The 26483-nt window shown below is 41.3% G+C and overlaps 3 protein-coding genes across 4 annotated transcripts; all 3 read left to right on the forward strand.

Annotated features, from left to right (window-relative positions):
- Positions 1-1134: 1134 nt before the first annotated feature.
- On the forward strand, positions 1135-3898 carry LOC115061342 (transmembrane protein 236). The gene is made up of 4 exons (XM_029529653.1): positions 1135-1406; positions 1642-1714; positions 2501-2624; positions 3186-3898. Exons 1-4 carry the CDS (start codon positions 1135-1137, stop codon positions 3896-3898), a joined length of 1182 nt encoding a protein of 393 aa, XP_029385513.1.
- Positions 3899-6096: 2198 nt separating this feature from the next.
- mrc1a (mannose receptor, C type 1a) lies at positions 6097-16290 on the forward strand. The gene is made up of 30 exons (XM_029528994.1): positions 6097-6264; positions 6356-6757; positions 7786-7959; positions 8459-8614; positions 8710-8823; positions 8967-9107; positions 9232-9414; positions 9748-9905; positions 9987-10103; positions 10199-10314; positions 10456-10604; positions 10716-10915; positions 11014-11129; positions 11218-11299; positions 11397-11541; positions 11665-11703; positions 12241-12404; positions 12549-12613; positions 12735-12835; positions 12922-13061; positions 13254-13362; positions 13477-13649; positions 13960-14065; positions 14163-14395; positions 14504-14669; positions 14762-14914; positions 14997-15113; positions 15226-15384; positions 15466-15498; positions 15596-16290. The coding sequence occupies exons 1-30, from the start codon at positions 6195-6197 to the stop codon at positions 15826-15828; spliced, it is 4314 nt and encodes a 1437-aa protein (XP_029384854.1). The 5' UTR covers positions 6097-6194; the 3' UTR covers positions 15829-16290.
- Positions 16291-17959: 1669 nt separating this feature from the next.
- On the forward strand, positions 17960-23409 carry LOC115061191 (zinc transporter ZIP12-like). 2 transcript variants are annotated; one of them, XM_029529465.1, is made up of 12 exons: positions 17960-18223; positions 18882-19202; positions 19285-19492; positions 19621-19784; positions 19903-20074; positions 20381-20553; positions 20651-20806; positions 21115-21195; positions 22445-22517; positions 22653-22811; positions 22939-23126; positions 23281-23409. In XM_029529465.1, the coding sequence occupies exons 1-12, from the start codon at positions 17975-17977 to the stop codon at positions 23407-23409; spliced, it is 2073 nt and encodes a 690-aa protein (XP_029385325.1). In that variant the 5' UTR covers positions 17960-17974. The 2 variants fall into 2 exon arrangements, with proteins under 2 accessions (XP_029385325.1, XP_029385324.1); XM_029529464.1 differs by lacking the exon at positions 21115-21195 and having other exon boundaries at positions 17975-18223.
- The last annotated feature ends 3074 nt before the right edge of the window (positions 23410-26483 follow it).

The raw sequence follows: 26483 nt of genomic DNA on the forward strand, positions 1-26483 counted from the left end.
GTTGAGCGTTCAGGTGCTTGATGTCAGCTCCAGCACAATTCCACTGTATCAGGTTGTGAGAACCAGACAAAACAAGTCGGCAGCACTCTCACACCATCATTAGCTAAAACATGCGTGATGACAAAGGGGGTGTAGCAGGAAGCTGTGGCTGAATGGTGTTTGAACTACACAGAGCCCTGATAAGGCCATTTGTTCCTTCATTTTAGCTTGCACTTTGACCTTTTGTCTCTTTACAGTCTTCTGTTGTTTTTGAGGAAAAGAGGCAAATCTCAGTCTTTTTACTCTGGCCAGTTTGAACAATTTCTCTGTTTACTGCCTTGGCTCGTCTCTTTATTTTCATCGTGCCAGCCTGGTAAGAACTAACATAAATCTGAATATAAAAAAATTAAACAACGGTGACATGGTGCTTTTATTTGGTGTTTTGCCAAATTTTAATAGTTTGCTGACACATTTAATAAGCATGGATGTGGAAAGAAAATATTTCATTTTCAGTACTTTCATCATCTGTGCTTTAAAACACTTACTGTTTTCGAGTAAAAAAAAAAAAAGGAAAATATTAAGTTGGCACAAGTAAAGCTGTGGTACAAAATTTGTCTTTCTTTTTTCAGGTATAAGGTTTTGCCTCTAGATGGCGACATATAAATGTGAAAAGCCCAGAGTGTCAGCAGGTATCTTGGTGTGTTTGTCTTGAAGTGCCAGTCACAAACCTTTGGATGCTGCTGTGAATGTTAGGAGCGTTGGAAACACGGTCAGATTAATAATAAGGCTTACTTAATGAAAACTTTCACGTGTCTTAAATGTTCATTTTAATGCAGTTTATCTGTTGAAGTTTCAACATCATTTACAAGATGCCTGAGTACGTACACATCCTTGGACAATTTTGTTTATACGCTGTATATAAAGAGAGTAAAGGGTCAGTCACATCATCGTCACACTAAGGTACACAATGCCGAGTGCAGTGTAAGCAGTTGGGCGAGCAGAGAGCCAGAGCTGTGGTGTGTGGAAAATGCTAGTGGAGGCAGACAATGCACCAGTCCGAGGCCTGACCAGCCCTCAGAGGGACAGGGGTCGCCTCACTGCGACAACAGCCCCCGTCTCCCTCCTTTCTTTTTCCTTTTTTTGAACTGCTCCAGCATGGGCTCGGGGAGGACACTGAAGTTTGCCCTGTGTGAGGTCCTGCAGTTTGCAGGCCTGTGCGTGCCCCTCTTCATCGTCATGCAGAGGTTTGCCATCATCGTAGCAAAGGTGAAAACCTCAGCGCAGCCTCCCGGGGACGGCAGCACAGCCTACTGGTTGATTGTGGCCTCCTCCATTGCCTATGTCACCTCCACTGCCCTGCTGGTCTGGGTACCTATGAAGTACATGGTCTTCATGAAAAAGAAGTTTCTCATTGGGAGAAAGAAGTGGTGAGTCTCGCCTGCCTTGCCCCGATGTTCGGGCTCGGTGAGCCAGATTTGGAGGAGCAGCTCTGCTGTTGTGTATGGTCAGCAGCTGGGATCCCAGTGCAGCACTAACTGAGACCTGACCAGCTGGTTTGGACTGCACTCGGCTGGTGAACATCATGATTTAGCAAATCCTGCAAATGCTTTTGTCTTCCTTCCTTACTTTTTTTGTCTTTCCTTTCCTTTGTCTTTGTATCAGGAGGCCTGTGGCCCTCGTATATGTGATCCTGTCCACATTACCCTGCTTTGCATTTCTCATCGCCAGCTCTGAGGTACATGCTGTGGATTGTTTGTCTTTTTTTTTTTTTTTTTTAACATTAGTTTATCTGCATTATCATGAATTTCCTTATCTTGTAATCTTACTATAGTTGCTGTGAGATTCAACAAATTAACCACAATATTCAATGTAATCCATCTTAGTATGGATGGTTGTGTTTATCATCCAAATAATTTTTTTTTACTTAAAAAAAAAAATGCTTTAATTTCTTTAATTTCAGGACTAAAATTAAACTAATCTTTGTAAATGAGCCTCCACACCTGTATAAAGGTAATGATTAGTGAGAAACATACAGCTATATGGGTAAGGAGCTACTGATAAGCAGCTGGGTTCCTCTTCCTGTCCAAGCTACCCTCATCAAATCATCTGTCTATGAGGCAGATTTTCACTTCCTTGCTGGCTGCAGTGTAGATCCTTTACGGTTTTATGTGGCCCTTTCTAAAGCCCAGCCTGACCTTTTGGCCTTTGCTTATCTGAGTCTTTTACATAAGAGCCATAAATTCCACGAAGACCACCAATTTGTCTACTTAGCAATGTGTCCTGTTGGCATGAAGTCCTGATTCAGGAAAATACCAAAGCTGCAAGTGTTTTAGCCCACAGACCCAGAAAAAAGAGGAGGGCAAGTGTAGACAGTTCGATGTAAATGAGCTATAACACAGAGGCCCGCTGTGGTTGTTTGTAGGTAAACAGATATGCTCTATATTGATTAGAGTTGAGTAGATAAATGCATTAAATATCCTGTTCAAAGTGTATTTTAATTCTTTTCTGGTTGGTTGCCCAGGTTCAGATAAATAACAACATGAAACATGATACATTTACGGAGCTCCCTGTATCACTAGTCCTCTTCTCTCTCATCTGTATTGACGTTGTGGAGAGGATACGCCACTGCAGACTGACTGGCCAGGGTGAGCGCATTACACAAATCACTCACTGGGTGCTATGGATCCTGAATGTTCCCCCACCAACTATAAATATAATGAGTCCAGTCTGGCTTTACATTGCAGCATCTTGGAGGCAGAACATACAGAAAACAGTATATAAATGATCTGGAATCATTTGGAAACGACTGAACTTCCTTATGCTTTGGCTCTGTGCCCACAGTCACACTAAAGTAAATATTGAGTTAGCTGCAGGAAACTGCTGTTTTTTTTCAAGCTACTTGGAAAAGCCAGCAAGAATTTTCTTCATCAGCTGCATTTAATGGTTCCAACTACACAGCAGTTTTATGATTGTAGCCTATTGTGACCCCACTATACTGGTTTCTCATCACATCTTTTCTCGCAACTTAAGGAAGTTCAAAATGAAATCTTTCTGAAGATGATGGTTCTTGTTGCATTTAGTGCATAAAACAAAGACCAACATGTGAGAACTTGTATGAGCAATATCAGCAAAAGACTCTTTTTGCGCTCTATAATCTTATCCTGGCCAGACATCCGTCTTGAAAGCCGTTTCTTTTGCCTCCCCAGCTAATGACCTGGAGAGAGATGCTGACATTCCCTCCACTGTTCTCACACATGTGGAACAGGTTACTCCAGTGACGCCTGTCTCTCCAGCTGGGCCGGGGCCAGCTGTGTCGGGGCCAGCTGTGCCCGGCCAAGGTATTCCCACTCCTGCACAGCCAGGGGGAGGCCAGCCCAACGACAGGAGCCAGAATGGAGCAGGGGCTCGACCAGAGACCAACGGGACAGTTCCTGGGATACCTGGTAATCCTGGAAGACCATTTAGTATCTCGGGATTGAGCTCTCGATCACTGAGCACCACAGCGTACGGCATATCCCCGTACGCCTGCCCGGGCCCACTGAGGTTCCTGTGTGCCAGTGACGCCCGGGCGGATGTGTTTGTGGACAGCTTTATGTTCTGGATGGATACGGTGGAGATGGTGCGGGTGGCTGGACATCCCCTGGTCTATTACTCAGGCTGGGTGTTCCCCATCTATATTTTCAGCTACCTCTCCTGCCTGCGTGTGGTGGTCATGCCCCACAGCCCCCTTCTTTCCTCGCTCGGAGTAGTTCTGCAGGAATTGCCCTTTTTCTTTGTGCGCGTTGGCCTCATTGCCTTCTTTGGCTTTGTCACGCCTCTCCTCTATCTGATGAAGAACCTGTTGGTGTGCTTGGCCTTTGTCTATTTCAACTTCATGACAAAGCTGAGGGTCTTCAACACAGAGAGGATGTTCTTTTAAAACCACCTCTCAAAGCAAAAACAGTGCAACATCAGACATATAGGAGCAATAGATTTTTGCAAGCAGGATCTGTTGGATGACTGTGTTCAATAAACGGTTGCACCAGCACTTCAGAAATTCCCATTTAGCATATTAGCAATTCAGTAAATCAAAACAAGCTCCACTACACACTCAACATGTTAATGACTGACAAACACTAATATGTGCACATACAGTAAGAAAGAGTAGTTAAAATGATTCCAATTAGGAACGGCTCTTATGATTAATATGTTTTACTTCTGACTAAAATTGTTATTATTGGCAATTATATTAAAGTTTGAGTCAGTTAATTTTCTAACAGACAAATATTATTTTATTTATTTATTCATTCATTTTATTTTATTTTATCTTTTACAGTCCTGCATTAAAAGTTATACTACTCCAAAACTTGAAACTAACTAAATAATGAATCTAAGAATTGCTGATGCAACCAAATCAAGGTATATTTTTGTGTTTGCAACACAAGTGGAATATTTTGATCAAATGCATGATGGTACTTTTGACAGGCCAAAAGGGAGCTCTAATGCAATGTTTTCTCAGAAAGGACATTATGCGTCAAGTGACTGTTGTGTTATGTGTTATTTACCTCTGTCTTTTTTTTAGCCCACAAAATCCCCTCACCCTCACCACGCATGGCACTTTGGGAATGTACCTGTTATGTCACTTAAGATTTTTTTGCCAGACTTTTTTTCTACAAAGATAAAGTGCAGTGAATGTGTAAAAGCATAAATCCATGTTGTTTATATTAGGTTTTTCTTTGCCAAGTTATATTTTAAAAAGAAAAACAAAGTGTGAGTTTGTATCATTGATACATATATTTTGATAAGGTTAATAAAAACAATCATTCAAATATACGTTTGAAGTTTAATTTGTGTGATTTAGGATGTGTGCACATTGTTGAACGACAGAAAAGGGAGGTACAGTGTAACTGTATGTTTTCAACACTCAGACCTGCTTCACTGGAATACGTCCCGTTTTTTTTCCCACCCCTCAAGAAAGAGTTTCCTGTCATTATTCTGAAAAATCTCATACCTTCCCTTCCTGTAATCCTGCTAACATGTAACATGGAAATGATCAATTTTCACTCAAGTACAAGATGGCACAATAGTAAAAGAGCTGTTGCTCTTGCTGGGTTCCTCTATGCCCACTTTCCAAAGTATAGTTGTTTTACTGATAATGGAAAGTGTTTGGACTGATTCCTAATGTGAGTGTGGACTTCAATGTCTCATGTCCTCTTTTTTTTTTTCCCAAGCTTTGGTGTTTACTTTGAAGGACCAGTGACTTTTTGTTGTTTCTCCTTGTTTTTAGCATTTATGCAAGTATCAGTTTAACTTGGAAATGTGCGATTAATTTACATGACCAGTGAATTACAAGCAAGAATTCAGAGATTTTCTGCTATTTCTCATTGCCCACACATGAATTTTACAGGTATTTGTCAGTAGTCTATTTTTCTGAATGGCACAGCTGACCATCCAAAATGGTCTGATATCCCCTGACTTCCTCAGGGGATAGGAAGCAGGATTTCCTCCAGTCCTCTCTTTCTCCTGACCTGTATCATCTCTCCACTCATCACCCAAAGCCTTGCAGACCTCACGGGGGCTACTATCCCACGAAAAAAGTCACATCAGCAAAGTGCTGCAAACCTCATTTAATCTTTATTTGCTTTAGCGCTCGCTCACTACGAAGCCCCAAGTGAAATTCTTAATCAGCTGTGATTTACCTAAATCTTCTGACACCTGAAACTTCTGTCAGCCTTGTTAACAGACATCTGCGCTCTTGCTTCATTATCCAGTGACAGATTTAGCGCAGACTGCAGGGCTATTTAAAGCAGATCAAAAACCTGCGATAAAGGCAAGATGTTGAACCTGAAAACGTCCTGTTTGAATGAAATTGTGCTCCCAAAATTCATCATCCAGTTCGACTTTTGTCTTTGATTTATTAAAAATAGATTTGCGGTTGTACAGTGGCACTGTGGTTTTACTTTAAGCTGCCATTGATGTTGTTTCACTCTTCCTGTCTTTCTGTTCTCTGCTAAAACTCCTGTGGAAGCTCATGGAAATTGCTGTCGTTTGAACAACCTCAGCCAACCATGTGACAGGATGTCCATCAGAGTGATTAAGGGAGGAAAGTGCCATGTCTCTGTGTCTTTGCTGCTCCATGTCATACACCTTAGCAAACAACCGACCTCTTCTCTCATGACGGGAAAACTCTTGCACCACCTCTATCACTACTGAGTGCAAACTACTCATCAAGGATAATGTTGCCCTGTTCACATTTAGCCGTAATTCTCTGCCTCCTGCAAGTCCTCCACATTACAGCCAACACAGGTATGTATCTCTGACACATTTACTAATCATCTGATAAACTTGAAATTATGAAATGAGATAGTTTTATTGGTGCTCTTCTCTTCTGCTTCAGATAGTGGCTCCTTCCTGATCTACAATGAGAACCACAACAAGTGCATCAAGGTGGAGAGTGCCACTTCAGTAACTGTGGCCCTTTGTGATCCTCATGCCAAACAGCAGCAGTTTCGGTGGGCTTCAGAGTCACGGGTCCTCAGTCTGTCCCTCAAGCTCTGTCTGGCGGCGACAGAGATAAAAGACTGGGTGAAGGTGATCCTCACTGAATGTGATGAAAACAGCGACCTCCAGCATTGGCAGTGCAAGAATGAGACTCTCTTTGGCCTAAAAGACCAGGACCTCCACTTAAACTGGGGCAACCGCAATGAGAGGAACATTATGATCTATAAAGGCTCCGGGCTCTGGAGTCGCTGGAGGATATTTGGCACCCGGGGTGACCTTTGTTCAAAAGGCTACCAAGGTAGGAAGACTGCACAGTTCAAAAAAATCAGACAAATCTAGATGATATCCACAGTTTTATCAAAATGTGCAACGGCATGTGCTTTAGCTTTGTAGGAAGTTAGGATGTTCACGTAACAGTGCTTATTGATATCTACAGGCCAACATCTCTGCCTCAAACGGATCTGATTATAAATACATGTATGATGATATGACCAATGATCCAGCTGTGAAAGCTGGACATAGCTGTTTACTGAAATGTGTGTTACAGTAGAATCAATTAAATAAATGAACTCGGTTTGTAGCACTGAATGAAAACATCTGCAGACCTGAAAAGAGTTGAGAATAAACACCGGGGGTCGACGCTTTGGACAGACTACCTCTCATATGTTGGTGGTTCACATGTCTGTTCAAAAAGGTGATGTTCATGGTAATATGGCAACTTTCACAGAGCAACCAAGTGATTTAGACTGCTGAAAATTCACAGTCCAGAAAGGCTGGAAATGTGTCACAATGTTTGATACGAAAAAAGTACAATTTCATAAGACAGAAAAGGGATTTTTCCAATTCTGTAGTCCGAAAGTTGGGCAGTGAATCTGGGAAATGCTTCAGTTGTTCATGTTCATTTTCAGAAGATGCTGTGGACAGATCGACGTATCTGTGCACTTCTGTGTAATATTTGTGTGTGGCTCTTTCTATGGACGTTTCACTTATAACTACACCACAGATTTCCAATGATGTTTAAGACAATTTGAGAAAAACACATATTGTGCAAAGTCCAGAAAGAAATCACTCTCTCAGGTTGGTGTTGGAGAGCCTGACTGGATATTAGAGTCCTAACCTCATCCCAAATCTCTGGTACAAACTGTAGCTGTGAGCAAGGCCTTCACACCCAATATCAATAAATCACCTCACTAATGCTCTTGTGACTGAATGGGAACAAAGCCCTTCCAAAATCATGTGTAGGGCCCTCTCAGCAGAGTATAATTAACAATCACATGGTGGTGTAATGATTGTATGTCCTGTATTTCTTCTGATTTGTCTCCCCAGAGATTTTCACAATAGGGGGCAATTCATTTGGAGTCCCCTGTCAGTTCCCTTTTAAGTTTGGGGAGACGTGGTTCGCTGAATGCACAAAGGAAGGTCGGACAGATGGCCAGCTGTGGTGTGCAACAGAAAGGGATTATGATAAAACCAAGAAGTGGGGATTTTGTCCCACCCAGAGTAAGTGTGACGAAGGAAACCTACTTGTTTGTTATTGTAACTAAGATGTTGTGGGCCAAAGCAAACACATCTCAATATTTTGTTTAGTTTTTTTGGGGCTGTTTTTTCTTTTTTTTTTTTTTTACACAACCACAAAAAATTTGATATTGTCTTCTTTCCATATGTAAGCACTTTCACATAAGGGGTCATTGGTCGCAGGTCTGGTTTTTGACCCCCCCCCCACCTCACACGAGTCTTCCTCGGCAGAACAATACCACTTCCTCTCACAAGTTGTCAACCCAGCACTGTCCTTGTTTTGCTCCTCTCACTGACTTGTCTTTCCCCTGATGTTGCCCAAAATCTGTGGCAGGACAGCAACAGGAAAAGAAACTATACCTACTACTGTTTTTTTTATTAAGCAGGGCATAGTTCAGTTGTTTTGAGTTCTTGAATTCCTTCCAGGTCTAATAATTCCTCTCAATTTTATAATCCATACTGTTTGTGCTTTACCATGATCCAGTATCTTCAGGCTGGGACACTGACCCCGTCACAGGGGTCCAGTATCAGAGAAATGCCCAGTCAGTGTTGACCTGGCATCAGGCCAGGAGGAGCTGCCAACAGCAGGGAGCCGACCTCCTCAGCATTGTGGAGCTACACGAGCAGTCATACATTTCAGGTACAGCTTAAATCGTCTCTCAGTTACACAGACCATTCGTTACCAGCTTTATATGATGCAATGATATCAGCTTTATGAACCATATGTCGACACAGGGTTGACAAATAATTTAGGAACATCTCTGTGGATTGGACTGAACAGCTTGGATTTTGAGAGTGGATGGCAGTGGAGCAATGGAAATCCATTTAGATATTTAAACTGGGCCCCAGGTAAATACTGGACAATATCAGGCAATATGTCATGTTTTCATTTGATTTGATAAAAGCAACAAAAGAGAATGTCTGATTATTTATGTTTACATTTGAGTAGAATATAATTTCAAATCAAATGATAAATGGACTGCTTCCAACAGGTCATCCCTCATCAGAGCCTGGGCTCACCTGTGCAACCCTAAATGCTGCAAAAGCGTCAAAATGGGAGAGCATCTCTTGCAACAAGAAACTGGGTTACATCTGCCGCAAAGGAAACTCCACCAGTCTGCCCCCACCACCAAGTAAAATGATGTAGATTCATGATTCAAAATGACCAGAGCCCAATTTGTCACGAGAGTGAATCTTCGTGGTACAAATCTACAACCACAAATATATACAACAGCTCTTTTTCCTCTTCATCTGCAGGTAAAGACCAACCCAGCTTCTGCCCCAATCACTGGGTTCCTTATGCAGGTAGCTGCTATTACCTGGAGAGGAATAAACTGATGTGGAGGGATGCTTTGGCTGCGTGCCACAAAGAGGGAGCAGATTTGGCCAGCATTCATAATATAGAAGAGCAGAGTTTTATTATAACTCAGTCTGGATACTGTAAGTATACAATAAGTTGTTTTGTTTAGCATTTTATTGTTTTTAAAAATGCCAATGACTGCCTGAAGTTCAACCTAGTATCTTAAAATAAGGACTTTGTATCATGAATGAAATATGAGACACAGACTTAAAAAAATTAGTGACAAGTAAGTCAAAAATAATGAGACTTCAAAACATTGATTTAGTGTCTTTAGCAGTAATTCTCTTTTGGCAATAAGGAAATGTGTATTTCCCAAAATATGCAACTCATCATTTAATCAACACAAGTCACACTTTATAGAAACTACAAAGTGTGACTGTACTAACGTATCCACATGCATTTAAAATTCTCAGTGCCAACAGACGTGCTCTGGATAGGCTTGAATGACCGCAGGAACCAGATGCTGTTTGAATGGTCCGATCATTCCCATGTTACCTTCACTGTCTGGAAAGGTGATGAGCCATCCCACGCCACCAACCTCCAAGAAGACTGTGTCCTCATCACAGGAAAGGTAACAACCATCTCTCATCAGTTATCTCGTTCATTGTTTTGTCTTGTTCGAGGTTTTAGTGTTGAATTGTTGCTCTTACAGGACGGGAAGTGGGCAGACCACATGTGTGAGAAGACGTACGGGTATATCTGTAAGAAAAAGGCCTCCATTAAACCAAGTGAAGGTGCCAGAGAGGAAGCCAATCCTGGCTGCAAGCTGGTGAGTGAAGTCATTGCCTGTGAATTTAAGTGTGATTGTACAAGAAAGCCTTCAAAGCAGACTCACTGTGTGCGTTTTTTGTCGGTCATCTTCAGGGTTCAATCAGGTTTGGTTCACACTGTTACACCATCGGAGCTGAGGCAAAAACTTTTAATGAGGCAAAGCAGGCATGCTCCCAGAGTGGATCCAACCTGGTGGATGTGGTCGACAGGTGTAGTTGCATTTTCCCCCGCAAGTTTCAGTGATAAAAATTTTGAAGAATTTCAAGAAATGGGATGACCTTGAAACAAGTTTTGAGCGGTGACTAGTCAGTGTTTCATCCGTCTTCCTGCCGTTATGTGTTCTAATGCAGATATGAGAATGCGTTCCTGGTCAGTTTGGTCGGTTTAAGACCAGAGAAATATTTCTGGACTGGCTTTTCCAACACGGAAGACAGAACCACTTTCCAGTGGACCACGAAACGAAAGGTCACATTCACTCATTTCAATGTGGGAATGCCAGGTACAGCACGTTCCTCTGTATATTTCTGATTCTAATCATCCAGGCACATAGTAATTTTAGAATCCAAGTCTTTCTCATTTCTTTCTGTGTTTTGATAAAAAAAAAAAAAAGGCAGAGAACAAGGATGTGTTGCCATGACAACCGGGAAATTTGCTGGATTATGGGATGTTGTCAGTTGCAGCAACAAGGAGAAATATATCTGCAAGAAAAGAGCAGAGGGTGTACAGGTGACGACAGTTCCCCCCACCACGCCGGCCCTCAGCTGTGCATCCGGCTGGACGCCTGCTGGCAACAGGGACGTCTGCTACAAAGTAGGAGGACGCATTTGAGCTAACGCGTGAAATTTGTGGAACTATGCCATGCTAACATAAAACTTGATGCATTTTCATTTTTCTTGTGCACATAAAAGCTGTACAAGAAGAACGGGGACCTTAAGAAGAACTGGCAGGAAGCGCAGGACTTTTGCAAGGCCATCGGTGGGGACCTGATGAGCATCCACAGTATGCAGGACTTACACAATGCACCGTACGTGACCTTATCAGCTTGTCAGATGCCAAATGTTATATTATGCCAATCAGCCCTTCATAGACAAGTGCTATCTGCTGTCGTAAAGGTTTCGTGGCTCTGACGCGGCGTGGATTGGCTTCACCTCCATGGACACCAGTAAAGGGTTTGTCTGGACTGATGGGTCTGCTGTATGTAGCATTTCATTGTCACCACTAAAAGCTTTACTGATTGTCTTTCTCAGTTGTAGCCTTATAATGTGTATTTCCAACAAATGTTGTGATCTAGAATGGCTTTGAGAACTGGGGCTTTGGGGAACCCAACAATTACAATGACAACGAACACTGTGCAGAAGTCCAGTTTTACTACGGCCGGCACTGGAATGATCGGCACTGTGAGGCCTACAATGACTGGCTCTGCCAGATACGCAAAGGTAACGCCAACTGGTGTCATCCTGGGTTTCCAGTTTACAGAACCATTTATCTAGTTATGTGGCATTACATTAGAGCTTTTTCCTGCTGTTTCAATTCTTCCTTCACTGGGTTTGTATTTGCAGGTGTGACTCCCAAACCGGAGCCTGCCGTGGTTGTAACAGGTATGTTTTCAGAAGCAGGGACGGCCATGCACGGGTCATGGGGTCGCGGGGTTAAGGTTTACAAATGTTGGTCTATTGATCATCCTGTTTTGTCCAAACTGAAATGAAATTTAAGCACAGCTTTGAATTTCTGGTGTTTCTGTCTCTGTTAACAAACTTGATTATCCCTCGACTTTTCTTCTAGCACTCCAATGAAGTTGACAGTTTAGATTTTGAGTAAAATATCCCACAACAGCTTTGGTGTTCCTCTAACACCTGGAAATCCAACATCCGAAATTTCTTCAAAATGCTATTTAATTTATTACTAAATTCTGAGTTAGTTTTAGTTAATATAATCAGCAGATATTAGCACACTAACACAAAAAAAGGTGGTGAACATCATTGGCTTCCTGCAAAATATCTGCAGGTCAGATATTTGTCAGGATGACATTTACATTTAACTGAGCACAGCACACTTAGACTGACCTAGTCTTCTTTCCATTAATCTGATATGATATCCCTGTGGGACACCATGTAACCTTATAGTTTCTTTCACAGTATACAACACCACAGAAGATGGCTGGATCATATATAATGACACTCAGTATTTCATCAACAATGACAACCTACCAATGGAAGCTGCCAGAGCCTACTGCAAAGCAAACTTTGCTGAACTTGCAGTCATCACAGGGGAGAGCGAGAGGAAGTTCATTTGGAAACAGGCAAGACATTCAGAATATTTTAATGTCAGTTCTCAAAATGTTAACTTGTTGAATGTTCTAAATAAAAAAATATAGTAAATGCACTAATACTAATGTTTTGAACATAAGCTAATTGTAAAGTCTCTTATTATTATGTTCCAACAGATTGTGAAAGGCACAGAAGGACAATACTACATTGGTATGGTAGTGAATTTGGATAAATCATTTAGGTAAATGAAGGCACAACACAAGAAGTGTCGGCTATTATGTCGGCTTGGATGTTTGATACAAAATAGCAATCCATGCTTTAGTAGTGGTGTCTGATGGATTCTTTTATTTTTCTCATTTTAGCTGGGTGGATGGTACCCCTATATCTTACACAGCATGGGAACACAATGAGCCAAACTTTGCAAACAATGATGAAAACTGTGTGACAGTACTCAAGAGTATGGGTGAGTCTGGGCGCTGATTTGGTAAATATAATATCTAATAATTCATTTTGTCTCCTTTTATTGAACACCACACTCCACACACACAGGGTACTGGAACGATATTAACTGCGGAATGGAGCTGCCATCAGTTTGTAAAAGAAGCAATAGCTTTGTCAATACAACGATTGCCCCTACCACTGTTTCAAAGGGAGGGTGTGCACCAGAGTGGGTTGCTTTCGAAGGACGGGTAATTACACAACACACGTTACATTAGTAGACTGCTGACGCAGTCACGACAAAGATTTCTTCCTGCTTTCAGGATGCAAAGTAATTGTCGGATATGTCAATCTGTTCTGATAAAATGTTTTGCAATATTTTGCCTAAGCTCGACACTGTCTGTTATTCTAACATACACCTCACTGTCATCTTGTTTTTTCAGTGCTACAAATTTGTTGTGGGGAATGACAAAAAGAATTGGCAGGATGCCAGGACATCTTGCATAAACCAGGGAGGAAATCTGGTTTCTATTGTCAACGAGAGAGAGCAAGGCGAGTGACACACACACACAACTTTTCCTTGTGGTTGTCTGTATGGATGATAAAGGGTGATGTAAACAAATCCTAACTTTGGGGAGTTTAAGAATAATTGTTTCCTCTTTTTAGCTTTCCTAACAACACAAACGTTAAACTACAATGGAGATATTTGGATTGGCATGAACGATGTCAACTGGGAGATGCACTTTGTGTGGACGGATGGCAAAGGCATTTCATTCACCAACTGGGCCAAAGGGCATCCAACATCAGTGCCAGAGGGACGTTTTTCATTATCAGATGAGGTTATCTGAACTTCTACATCCAAAGCCTTTTGTGTATAACTCTGTGTATTCGATGCACTTTCATTAAATAATCGAATAGCTCCTTTGATGTCAGTCTAGGCCGACAAGTTGCAAAGAAATTGAAATGACTATGAACAGCACCTAAAAGCAGACTGCTGTGACTAGATATCCTCTCAGTCCCTGTTTATCCAAACCTTTGACTTCATTTTTTTCTGACTTTGTGTTGATTTTGGGAAAGTATATTGTCACTCAAAAAGAGAAATGAAAAGAAAAGTCCCAGATGAATTCATTTACCTTTTTTGCCTGATAGATGTATGACTGTGTGATTATGGTTGGGGGCAGCTCCAAAATATCAGGATCCTGGAAAGTTGACGACTGTTACTCAAAACAAAGTTTCGTCTGTAAAAGAAACCCCGGTGAGTGAAAAATTCAGCAAAACCAGGTTATAGGCCCGTGAGATGAAGGTTCCTCTTACAACTGAAATTGATAATAACTAATGTGTCCTTTACTAAGATTCTCAGATTGCAGTCCCGCCCACTACTGTGTTGCCAAAGGCTTTCAACAAGTTTGGCAATGATTCCTATAAGCTTGTGGCCCAGAAGATGAGATGGGATGAGGCGAGGAGGCAGTGCCAAGCCGATGATGCTGATCTAGTCAGTATCCTGAACCCTGTTACCCAGGCATACATCATACTGCAGATTTCCAAGCACAATCAGCCTGTGTGGCTTGGCCTCAACAGCAATGTGGTAAACGACCTACCAGTTATTCTGCATCACCACCAGTTTTCAAACTAACATAAGGACCTTCTATGTTGCTACTGTATGAATTGTCAAGTGGTAATATCTGTTTTACAGACTGGCGGTCGGTACAAGTGGGTGGATAACTGGCTTCTGTCTTTCACCAAATGGGGCAAAGATGAGCCTAAAAGCAACTATGGCTGTGTGTATATAGATGTGGACAAAACATGGAAGACTGCACCGTGCACTAATACATACTACTCCATTTGCAAAAGGTCGTCAGGTCAGACAATCCCTCCATCAGTGCTACTGCTCCATACACAGTTAGCAACCAAACGCTGCACATGGTTACTACTTTCCTGTCTATTTTTTCAGTCATTGCTCCCACCGAGCCCCCACAGCTTCCTGGCAACTGTCCAGAACCGAAGAAGCGTAAAACCTGGATACCTTTCAGGGGCCACTGTTATTCCTTCCTCGGGTCATTTGTAGACAACTGGGCTCATGCCTCAGTTGAATGCCTGAAAATGGGCAAGTGAGAATTTCCAGCAATAAATAATTGGGTGTACACATAGAAAATCTAACAGTTTACCACTGTGGCTTTGCTTATCAGGTGCCTCTCTGGTGAGTATAGAGGACCCTCATGAGAGTCAGTTCATACAAAAGAACCTGGAGCTTCTGCAGGATGGCGCCAAATCCTTCTGGATTGGCCTCTACAAGAACCATGATGGTGAGTGTGACTTACTAAAGCTAAATACATGCACCATTCCATTTGGACATTTTACTGTATATAAGTATACTGTGTGTGTGAGCTGCTTGGACAAAGACTTTTCTTGTTTCAGGTGAGTGGATGTGGATCGATAACAGTGTTGTGGACTACACTAACTGGAAATGGGGGATGCCGAAGTCTGACTCCTGTGTGGACATCAACTCGGATAGTGGTCAGTGGAGCACAACCAGCTGTAGCAGATTTCGGTCTTACATCTGCAAAACACCCAAGCGTAAGTTATATCAGCAGCCATCACATTCTTGAAATTAACTGTCAATAACTTACTGAAAAATGCATCTTTTTTTTTTAACAGTAATCGCGCCAACGGAAAAGCCCCCCTCTGTTGGTAAGGGGATTTAATTGACATAATATAATATGATGTTTCAAAGCTTAGTTGGGTTACTCTTTTACTCACTGACTCTCCCTTATGTTTGCCTCTTTAGCCCACATCGTTGAAGAAGTTTCCCATGGGTCAGCTGGCATCACTGTGGCTGTTGTGCTGGTTATAATTGCCATACTTGGACTTGGTGCCTTCCTCCTCTTCCGTAAACAGATACCAACACCTGCCTTGGGAGAATGCAACTTCGACAACAAATTATATTTCAACAATCCAATCCGAGCCCCTGTTGACACGAAGGGCTTGGTGGCTAACATAGAACAAAATGAACAAGCATGAAAAGAGACATCAGATCAGTGGGAATCTGTACCACAATCAGAGATTTTGGAAACAGGTGCTCTACCAGCCAATTACGAGCTCTACAAAAGACTGAATGATTAGCAAAATAAAACAATGATGATAAAAACAACAATTATCATTATGCAATATTTCATGCACCAACTGGCACTGCACTAAGTGAATTACAGATAAGATAATATAAGTTAACAATCTAAAAAAATACTGATTTGATGTATGAAATGTATACATGTATGAAATTTTTATTACTTTACCTATCATCATAACTAAAACATTTGTTGGCACATGTAAAAAACAAAACACAAATCAGTGCAAGCTGAACTGCAATAGGTCTTGATCCACTGGGTCATTTGATTATTTTTTAGATTTCAACCAACTGTTCACCAGCCTTTTTCTGGTTTATGACATTGTAAATAGATGCCTAATAAAATACACAAAACTGAATTGTCCCCCTTTAGCTTGTTTTTCTTCTACTGCAGCAATGTTTGACCACATCAGAGACGCACTGTGACATGAATTGAAGTGACTAAAGCAGGATCTGTAAGAAAAGTAAGAAGCAGAAACAGTTTGGTGACGATGACGAAACACTCCCATATATTACAACACCTGAAAGCTCCTGGTTAAACTTGAACCTCTTTCTGAATGGCATCTGCTCTGTCAACCCTGATAAATAGCGCAGCCACCTTCTTCACGAAATATTGCTTTATAACCAGAATGTAATTTATTGAAGTGTTGCTGGTTTTTCAGAGGGAGGAAACATTTAGAAATCCTTGTTTTTTGACCAAACTTATTTCCCATGTGACAGAAGATCCATAATCGTGATTAAAAACACCTCCGTTAATGGGCAGCTACCATCCATATTTGGAGGAAAACTGTATAAAACTCAGTGTAAATAACAGCCACATCTTTTTGGATGAAAGATGGTAAGTTCTGATGCTAAATTTCAAGTTTTCAAAATGTTGCTCTCTCAGGCATCAGCCTTTCAATCACCCCGACCAGCATACTGCTGAAAATGAGGCAGCATATCCATGGCAACCACAGCCCTGCAAGGCTGTCGCAGCTAATCTTCAGCAGCTTAATTCGTGCTTGTTGTGAGAGGGTTTAACCAACAGCACCAGTGCCCTAAGATTCCCCCTAAATAACTGGATCTTCTGCGTATTTCTCCAGAGAAAATAAAAGAAACCTGGTGAGAGCCGGTGACAGAGAGGAGCAGAGGGGAGAACGGTAAGCCTGGTTCATCCAGCCACATTTTTCATCTCTTCAATCTCAGCTTAATACTGTAGCTTTTAGGATTTTTTTTTTTTTTTTTTTTTTTTTTATAAAGTCCTCTTGTTGCTCAGTCGAGGTGACCTGCAGGTTGCAAAGTGTGGGAGGACGTTGGAAGTGTTGCGAAAGAGCTTGGCATGTTTTGTTCTGTATGTAGGAACTCTGATGATTCATAGACCAAACGGTATACCGTAAGGGAACCTAAGATTCGAACATCGCTGCTGCTGGCTTACACATGCTACTCTGCCTTGCTCAGTCACACCAACTCTTCTCTTGATCCAGAACAAAGATACTGCTAAATTAGGTAACAGGTTCATTATTCAGAAATGACTGCTTTGAAACGAAGAAGGAAGGAAGTAAATTATGTGAAAATAAAAACTGAAGATGTGATCATGCCTCTTGGTTTTTATTTCAAAAGACTTTCATTGTTTTAAATGTAGATCTGTCTGCCTCAGGCGATGCATTGTGGTAAAACAGTGTTTCCTAGTCTCAAATTTTCCTCAGCACCAATTATTTTCTCCACAGTCTCCCCCTCCATGCCCCTTCCCCTTGCCCCTGTTCTCTCTCACTTGCCTGCACTAATCTTTTTGTTGTGGAATGAGGGGCCCAGGCTTTGGCTGACCATTCAGCACTGTAAGGGTTGGTGCTGAGAGCTCCTGTCCTCCACGAGATCTGGCGGGCTTATTTTTAACGCCTCCTTCAGTAAGAACACATCCGTGCTCTTTTTTTTCTGTTCTATCTCTTCGTTTACCTTTATTTCTCTCACCATTGTCTTTATGCTGTCTCTCTCCCGCCTCCTTTTTGCCCAAAGCTCTTAGCCAGTCCTGGGAGCTCTAGGGAGTTGGACATCCTCGGTAAGAACATGCACTTCAGGAACAGTGAATCCTTTTTGCTGTTCCTGCTACCTCTTTGTCTACTGGGGGGGTTTCTGGAGGTGAATGGGCAGGAGTGGGGGTACCTGCAGGAGGCTCTCAAGGCCTTGGATCTTGCCCCAGGGATGGAAAATGAACCCCAGCTCCAGAAGAACAAAACCGATGTCCTTATCTCCACACTCCTTCAGGCAGTGCACTGCGCAGAGCGGACTGGGACGTCCCAGGACATGTGTGACAAAGTAAGCTCCTCGTGTTATCATACAACTGTCTCTACATGAATGCTGAACTTTTGTATCCAGCATGCTAACTTTTCATTATGCATTCACTCCATTCCAGTCTGCCTTTTCCATGAAATGTGCTTGTTATAACTGGAATGCGAGTGAATGTGGAGGCTTAAGTCCTTGACCTCTATGGGGCATTCGTGCTGAGCAGTTTTAAACATCCCTCACTTTGACATAATAAACTCCATAGAGTGGAGTTAGAGGTACTTCACATGTTTGTGCAGGTGGGCTGACAATGGGATTATGTGGTTCTCAAACCTTGAGAGGGAGATTTAGAGAGCAACTTTAAACATTTCAGCATTGTTTGTTGAAAAGTGTTCTCTCTCTATCAAAGAATAGTGCTTCACCCACTCCACTAACATCCATATTTTGTATGTGGGTCTAATTTGGCTCGAATTCAATTCACCAAACAACAAACAACAGCACAGAGCTATCCGTTTTCTAAGAAGCAGAGTCCTGTGCGTGCAGGGAGAAAGGGCCCTTTATCAAGATGACCTAATTTCTGTGTTTTCCACCAAATGGAAATCTAAAAGGTCACTCTCTTTTATAAGGTTAGCGTGACCTAATACTCTTGCTCTTTGTGGTTATGTTTTTTCATTTCCTGTTCTTTTTGCAGTGCCTGACACCGGACGTGGCTTTCTCTGTCCTTGAGGATGATGGGAAGGCTTACCTGACTGAAGAGGACTACCAGCAGATCTCGACTGTTCTGCTGTACTACGTGATTAACTTGCAAGATCTTTGCAGTTCAAACGCTGCATCCTCTTCCTCCCTTTCCTCCTCCGCATCTGGGAATTATCAGTTTTACCTTTTGGCCCTCACCAATTTACACCCAACTGAGGACAACCAGTTCCTTTCACTTAGTGAAACAGAGAGTATTCTGCAGCTTATAAACCAGCACTATGATCCCTCCAAACAAGAAACCTCATCTGATTTACAAGTAAGGGATTTTTATTTGGTGCATTCATCCTTTATCACTAGTTGCATGGCCAGGCATAATCATTTAATCTTTGATCCCATAGTGCGTTGATGCCACTCAAATATTTGAAGATACTGACACAAAAGAAAATCCAGGTGCTGCTGAGTCTTCTGTGCCTAAAGTGGCAGTAGCCATCATCAGCCATATCCTGCAGGGTCACTGCTTCAAACAGAGGAATCTCCCATCACCTGCCTTCTTCACCAACTACATCTTTCAACACCTAAATCGCACAAGTAACCTGCAGATTATAGGTAAATAGTCAAACAGTCAGGCATTTCCTCCCTCAGGCAGTGAATAACAGTGGCACACATTATTAAGACAATGTCTGAGACAACTAATTCAGTCATGTATAATCCAGTGACCGTACTCCTCTTCACAGACTTAGAGGAGCTGCTCCATCAGCTGGGAGTGGGTCGGGAGGCAGCCACAGACTCTCACCACCGGAAGAGGCGGAGCATGACAGGTCGTCCTCAGAAATCAGCAGGGCGTAAGGTGGATGGCTGTAACTATGAAACTGGAGGAATAAACAGAGACTGGGCACAGGTGAGGCCGACTCAATATACAAATCTATTTCAGAATACAATGTCATGCTGCAAATTATATGCCGCTGAAGTTGAACCTGAGCCTCCCTCCAAATCTCTTTTCCTTTGAATCTAATCAGGCATGTTTTTCAGCCAATGAGTTGGTGGATATTTTTGCTCTGGATCCACATTTGCCAATTTCCAAGGAGCACTTCAGACAAATTTGCCCGGCCATTATCCAGCAGTTGCTAGGCAATGCTTGTGATTCTGCAGAGCAACAAACCAGAGGATCTCTGCCCACTGCTCTTGAGAGTAAGGCATTTAACCTACCTCACTGCTTTTCTCAACAAACCACAGCCACAGATAAATACAACATACAGTGTTGCAGCGCAAAAGGAGTTAGTGGTTTGTGACATTGGACATTTTGGATAAATTGACATTTATTGGATACAGAATGACTTTTGATAAATATTTTTATTTTGCTCCATTTCAAATACTTTAGTCCATGAGAAAGAATGATTAAGGTACAGGAAATGAGTTATAATGTAATTGTGTTAGTTGGTTGTTTTAACAGACCTTTTTCACTGAAAGGCAGTTTGTTGCTGTTTGGGTCTACAGAGTACGGCTACAGTACGGCTGCTGTTCTGCTAATCACGGTGGGCTCCATGTTCAGCATCTGCCTGATCTTCTTCAACTCTTGCCAGGAAACCTATTCACTTATCCTGCAGCTGTTTGTGGGTCTGGCAGTGGGAACCCTCTCAGGAGACGCACTCCTGCACCTCGTACCACAGGTATAATCCCACTGCATCGCTCCCACTAAAACAAACCATATATGCGCCTGGTGTCTGGACTAAATGCCTCATTATTTCTTTTTTGTCTCCTTCTGAGATTCTGGGCCTTCATGACGACACTCACAGTCATGCTGATGAGCACTATACAGAAAGAAAAGACTATCTGTGGAAAATTCTGGGCATGATCGCTGGGATTTATGGATTTTTCCTCATTGAAAGACTGTTCTCCATTTTAGGGCCTTCTCATGGCCATGTAAGATTTTTTTTGTCGTTTTTTTTGTTATCAATTTCATCACACAAAGCACAATACATCAGGTGTACCAATGGAAACATTCTTCCTTTGATTTGTAATTATATTTTATTTAATTCTTTTTCTATTGTGTTTGTACAGAGCTGTGGTAACGAGCAGGTTTCCCCAAGTGGGCTCAATAAAGTCTCATCTTATCTTAACTCTGAGATAAAGGCTGGCTTATGTTGTTTACATAACCACACTGAACTCTCAGAATTTGTCATGACAATGCATGTAGATGAAATGTTCTCATGACTTTCTTTTGTCTGCAGGGGCACTCCAGTGACTTTCCTCTAGAGGTCAGCTGTAATGGTCATTCGCAGAGGGGCAAGTCCATCTCCACCATCCAGCTGGTGAGCGCCATCACTACGCAAACTTAACTGTTGTTTTATGTGCGCCTGGCAGAAAGGCCAGATTTCTGTCATCATCACTATTATTATATTTAGTAATAGAGCAGACCACAGCGATTATAACAAGCCATTTCTCAGAAGTTAAAGACAAACAGTAAGAGTGGAAAAACAAAGCAAGAGAAAAAAAAAAAAAACAAGAAAAACATAAAATTGTAAGCTTCTAGTTGAGTGGTCAAATCAGTTGAGCCCAAGCTACCCTCCATCGACACCACCTACCTCGTTCTAAAAACATTCATTCAAATAGATTAGAAACAGCATTTATCACAATTAATTAAAAGTGGATAATATTAAAGCATTTTTCCCACAAGGCAAAACTTGGAATTATCCAGATTCATGTTAATATCATTTGCTCTGGCAGAAACTGAACATGTCAGTTTTTATTTATGTACTAAGCAATCTGGTGTCATGATTGACTCAGGTTAGTGGGAGGCACATCCTTTGTTAATGATTATGATAATAATGTTAATTTTCCTCCAAAATAAGTGATTTTTTACAATATTTGTGCAATAAAACTTACTACCAAAAAACAACTCCATTTTAAAGCAATGCATTGATTACATTTTGTGTTCACTGTGCTGCAACACTGCTCATACAGCTTAATTCACCCCAGTGATGCTCCACTCCTACACTACTCCACAGTTATTGTTGTGCAACAGGGCAGATTTCACAGGAGTACAGCCAGTAAATCAGGCCACAGCCTCACATAATCATGGAGACAGTTAAACCCACTGGCCCAATTCTGACCCCCTTTCTAAAGAATACCAAAAAAAAAAAAAAAAAAATCGATGAACAATGTTAATTGACTGAATTGATGTTTCATGCATGTGATGCAAAACTCTTTAGTAATTCAACTGAATCAATTTCCCCAGCTCTGTTCTTATGTAACAAGAGGTGAAGAGCAGTGTAGGAGGGAATGAAGGAACGGGGCATGTAGGATGTTGGAGAAAGAGAAGTATTGAATCATTCAAACAGCACTTTATATTTGTGAATCATATACGTACTTCAAACAGGAACATGGTGTCACACAGATAGGCCACTCAAATGGAAAGTTGGTTTCAACTTTGAACAGAAAATGCACATTTTTTTCCAATTATTGTCGTTAAACAAAAGTACATGATTGTGAACCTTAATTAGAATAAAAATTAGAGGATGCTGACCATTTTTTCTGTAAATTGATATCTGGATCCTGCAGGGACCCGTGGATGACCTGGAGTGTGCAGAAATATCTCCTGAACATTCAGACACAAGGAGCCCTTCACATCAGAGTAAGCTCCCTCAAAATGAACTGTGCAGCCAAATGTGAATGTGATGCACAGTGTAATTAGTCGCCCGGCATCACAGAGCGATTGTCACGGTCTGAGGATGATCTTTAACGACAAAGACTGGCTTTGTGTTCCCAGGACAAGGTATTCCTCTGCTGGCTGTGATGGTAATCGTGGGAGACAGCCTTCATAACTTTGCCGATGGCCTGGTTGTCGGCGCAGCTTTCTCCTATTCAGCCGAAACTGGCATGGCAACCACCGTGGCTATCCTGTGCCACGAGATCCCCCACGAGATGGGTAGGAGGTCACTCCACTTGCTTTGGCAGCACTTTTGTTGTTGTTTTTTTTTTTTTTTTTTGACACTGAGGCCAGGAAACCCTCTGTTTGACTAACCGACATCTGTTGTCTGGTTTTTGTCTCAAAGGAGACTTTGCTGTGTTGCTCAGCTCTGGACTCTCAGTGAAGACTGCTGTGCTGATGAACTTTCTCAGCGCTCTGACAGCCTTTATGGGCCTCTACATTGGACTCTTTGTTTCCTCAGAGACAGAGATCCAGCAGTGGATCTTCACTGTCACTGCTGGGATTTTTCTCTATTTGTCACTGGTAGAAATGGTAAGGCAGCCTTATCAATGGCTTAACAGACATTGATGGTTTTGTCTTTTGTATTGTGTAACAATAAAAAACGTACATAATAATATTAACACCCCATCTTTTTGTAAAAATGTTGAGGGTTTTGTTTTTACTTTTAATTTCTTTCTTTTTTCAGCTTCCAACGATGAGTCGAGTAAAGACTGACAGACCGTATCTCATGTTTCTCCTACAAAACCTTGGTCTGCTGATGGGTTGGGCCTGTCTTTTGCTCCTCGCACTCTTTGAACATGAACTCAAATTCTGAACCCACACGTGACATGTAGTATCTATTCAAAGATTGAACCGAAGCTGTTGATTTGGGTTTTTTTTTCTTTAGGATTTTCTTTCATTTACTGGTTTCTGTCTCATGCTGTGCACAACTTTATTTGTGCAAGTGTTAGCTTGTACGCCCAGAATGTTATGTTGTAGTCCCAGCACTGGATGACACAGTAAATATGTAATGTAGAGGTGTATGAATCCTTTCTTTTTTATACATGATTTATTTTTGTATGTTAGCTGTAAATTTGATGTGTAGTTTAAAAGCCTTATGACCTTACGGGGCAGCATCAGATGCAACTCTGCTCTTTTCTGTAAAATATTCATGTCACCATTATCAGACAATCAGATCATTTGAAGACATTTCTCACCAGCAAGATTTGCGAGAACTGGAAATTTACTTCTTTTGTTTTCTATATATGTCTGCAAGTCTGTTAGCTAATGTGGGAATTTGATGATTTTGTACATATTTTATTTTGTACCTTGCACTGATTTGGGAAACAATTATTTTACCAAAATTTCTGCACAACTTCCAAATGTTTTCAAAGATGTTTCCTTCAAGCAGGGTGAAATCTGGTGCATCTGGACAATAGAAGCAATATTCAATTAATACACTTCTAGTTAATTTGTTTTGCCTAAAGGGACACACAAGTGATTTAGTATTACACTTGTTGTTATTGTTGTAACATACTTTAAACTTCTACTTGAAAAAGTACAGGTATTAGTATTGTTTATTAGTATTTAATCCACATTAGTACCATGTTACAGGCAGTTGTGCATTCCAGGAAACTGTAAAACCATTAATCCAGCATTATCTAAATTTGAGCAGCTTATAAATATACAAAACCGGATTGGCTTAATGAGAGACCCTAATATGCAAACATACCTCTGTCAGGCTTACGCTGTTCTAAAATACTTTTTTCTTTTGAAGCCCTGGTTTCGAAAATATTGCTTTTTTTATCTTCTAGATTCAGAGGCATCATTCTTTGTTTTTGAGGCTTCTCTCTGATCCAATATGAGGGCACTTCCACCCACCTGAGCCATTTGTTCTCTTTATCCACCAACCTGGATGACTAATATTTGCTGTGAAAGACAGAAGAACTATGGAGCGATCCGGCCCACACAGCACATACAGTATGCTCTTAACCGGCCAGAGTGGGCCTGCAGAGGAAAATGCTGGAAGAAGGGGATGATGAATACAGCACAATAAAATAAATGAAAGACAATAAATCAGCTTATTTGTACAGAAAATTGGATTTGTGATACTGAAAGAATGAGCGGATATAAGAAATTATTGTTTTGTTCATTTATTTAATCAGCTTGTGATTAAATTCTGGTTGTTTTGGCATCAACATATTTCTGTAAAATTTTTGTAGACAGCTGTCAAGCATTTGCTTTACTTATTGGAGGGATTAGTTTCATCACAGAATTCGCATGGTGATTATGTTAATTTGTCATTCTAAGATTACTGTCAGAGTGCAAAGTTGATGATATTGACAGTGTCATGTGATTGTTTGACTATCACATCAGAAAAAGCTGGCACCATTTACTGTGACTTCCCGAGTAATGACAAAACAATAGCCGGAAATCTATAGAATTTTCTCTTATTCCAGCAACTCTGCTGTTATTTTGGAAATGGCAACCCCCTTGGCATTTCCAGGAAAGCTTTGGCTCTGTGTAAATCTCCTGTTTTGTACCAAAGAGAATTTTTCTGGCAACTGTGCAAATTTCAAGGCAACCACTGCCAGGATGGAGGAAGGAAGGGCTTTTTATCTGGGGTGTGTTGGTGCGAACACTGAGTATTCTCATTTGCTTAGCAGAGATCTGTCAGAGGAAGAGTTCAGCTCCAGGGTCATCAGGGCAGCAGAATACTGAGGAAAAATGGGAAAGACACAAAACAGGAAACATAAAAGCGCTTCTCTTTTCATTTGAAAGGATCTGACAGAAAATGATCCCTTGCACCTGTTATTGTCGTCCCACAAAACTACATGGGATACTGGTAATGAGACTTATTTGTGCACAGTTGCAGGGCTTGCCATACGTAGGATAAATAAAGTCCTATTTTATCTTACCTTAGGACCTGAAATTTGCAATTCTTAATTATCTCTAGGAAAACTGTTCATCTCAAGCCGAAGTTTCAAAATATGCTGCATCCTACATCTCCCACAATTCATATTTTGTCAGCACAAACCATTAGTCACCACTCAGCTAAACTAAATTTGCATTGATCAAGCCAAAGTCAAAAAAACCCAGTTTGCATCACCATGACATCAGCAGGGTTAATGATTTAGAGTTTGGAGAGTTGCCGCCCACAGAGTTCACTAGACAGCTGTCATAATAACCATGACTAATAAACTCACTTTAACATGAACAATCACTGGAGTGTTCCGTTTTAAAATACAAAATCATGTGAAACCACTAGAGGGCAATAACAGTTAACAAAACCTCAGGGACATCTGTGGTAAGAGTTGTCTGGAGGAGTTTACTTCAATTTCAGCATATTGTTTGAAAAGTATAGCCCACTAGACATATAATATGTATTTTGTACAGGACTGTACACATGAGTACAACTGAATCACCTGAGGCAGGACAAGCAGATACCATCTCAGGTAATATATATTTTAAATCAAACACTGAAACAATTAGTCAACTCATCAGTTTGTTGGTCAAGTGGCTATTTATAACCAAAAGCCTCCATTCATCTGTACTGTATAATCACCTTTTTCAAAACAGACCCAAAGGAGACCATAGACTCAACCAGATAATCTGATAATTTGGAAAGAGCAGATAATGAGTTGTTTCAATCGTTATGATGACGTCATGGCTACTGCTTCATGGTCACACTGTCTTCTTTCCTCTGATTTGTCACCTTCATCATTCATCTTGCCCTGTCTTCTCAGAGCGTGTCACTCCTCAGACATCACTTCATTTTCTCCAGCTGCTCTCTCCCTCTTTGGCTATAGCCAACAAACTTGCTGTCCTCTTTTATACACTTAATATATTACAGCACTTAAGGTGGTGTTTTACTACCCTCCCTGACTTATTTTAATCCTCGCTCATCTT

Source organism: Echeneis naucrates, chromosome 20 (assembly GCF_900963305.1).
Source record: "Echeneis naucrates chromosome 20, fEcheNa1.1, whole genome shotgun sequence".
In the NCBI taxonomy this organism is placed as follows: Eukaryota; Metazoa; Chordata; class Actinopteri; order Carangiformes; family Echeneidae; genus Echeneis; species Echeneis naucrates.

Bases quoted from the DNA above. Each gene is read 5' to 3' on its own strand.
- LOC115061342 (XM_029529653.1), top strand. From the start codon at position 1,135: ATGGGCTCGGGGAGGACACTGAAGTTTGCCCTGTGTGAGGTCCTGCAG. The intron at 1,407-1,641 runs GTGAGTCTCGCC...TCTTTGTATCAG, and splicing joins CTCATTGGGAGAAAGAAGTG to GAGGCCTGTGGCCCTCGTAT. The intron at 2,625-3,185 runs GTGAGCGCATTA...TTGCCTCCCCAG, and splicing joins CTGCAGACTGACTGGCCAGG to CTAATGACCTGGAGAGAGAT.
- mrc1a (XM_029528994.1), top strand. From the start codon at position 6,195: ATGTTGCCCTGTTCACATTTAGCCGTAATTCTCTGCCTCCTGCAAGTC. The intron at 10,916-11,013 runs GTAGGAGGACGC...TGCACATAAAAG, and splicing joins ACAGGGACGTCTGCTACAAA to CTGTACAAGAAGAACGGGGA. The intron at 14,396-14,503 runs GTAAACGACCTA...TCTGTTTTACAG, and splicing joins TTGGCCTCAACAGCAATGTG to ACTGGCGGTCGGTACAAGTG.
- LOC115061191 (XM_029529465.1), top strand. From the start codon at position 17,975: ATGCACTTCAGGAACAGTGAATCCTTTTTGCTGTTCCTGCTACCTCTT. The intron at 19,493-19,620 runs GTAAATAGTCAA...TCCTCTTCACAG, and splicing joins AAGTAACCTGCAGATTATAG to ACTTAGAGGAGCTGCTCCAT. The intron at 22,518-22,652 runs GTAAGCTCCCTC...TTGTGTTCCCAG, and splicing joins AAGGAGCCCTTCACATCAGA to GACAAGGTATTCCTCTGCTG.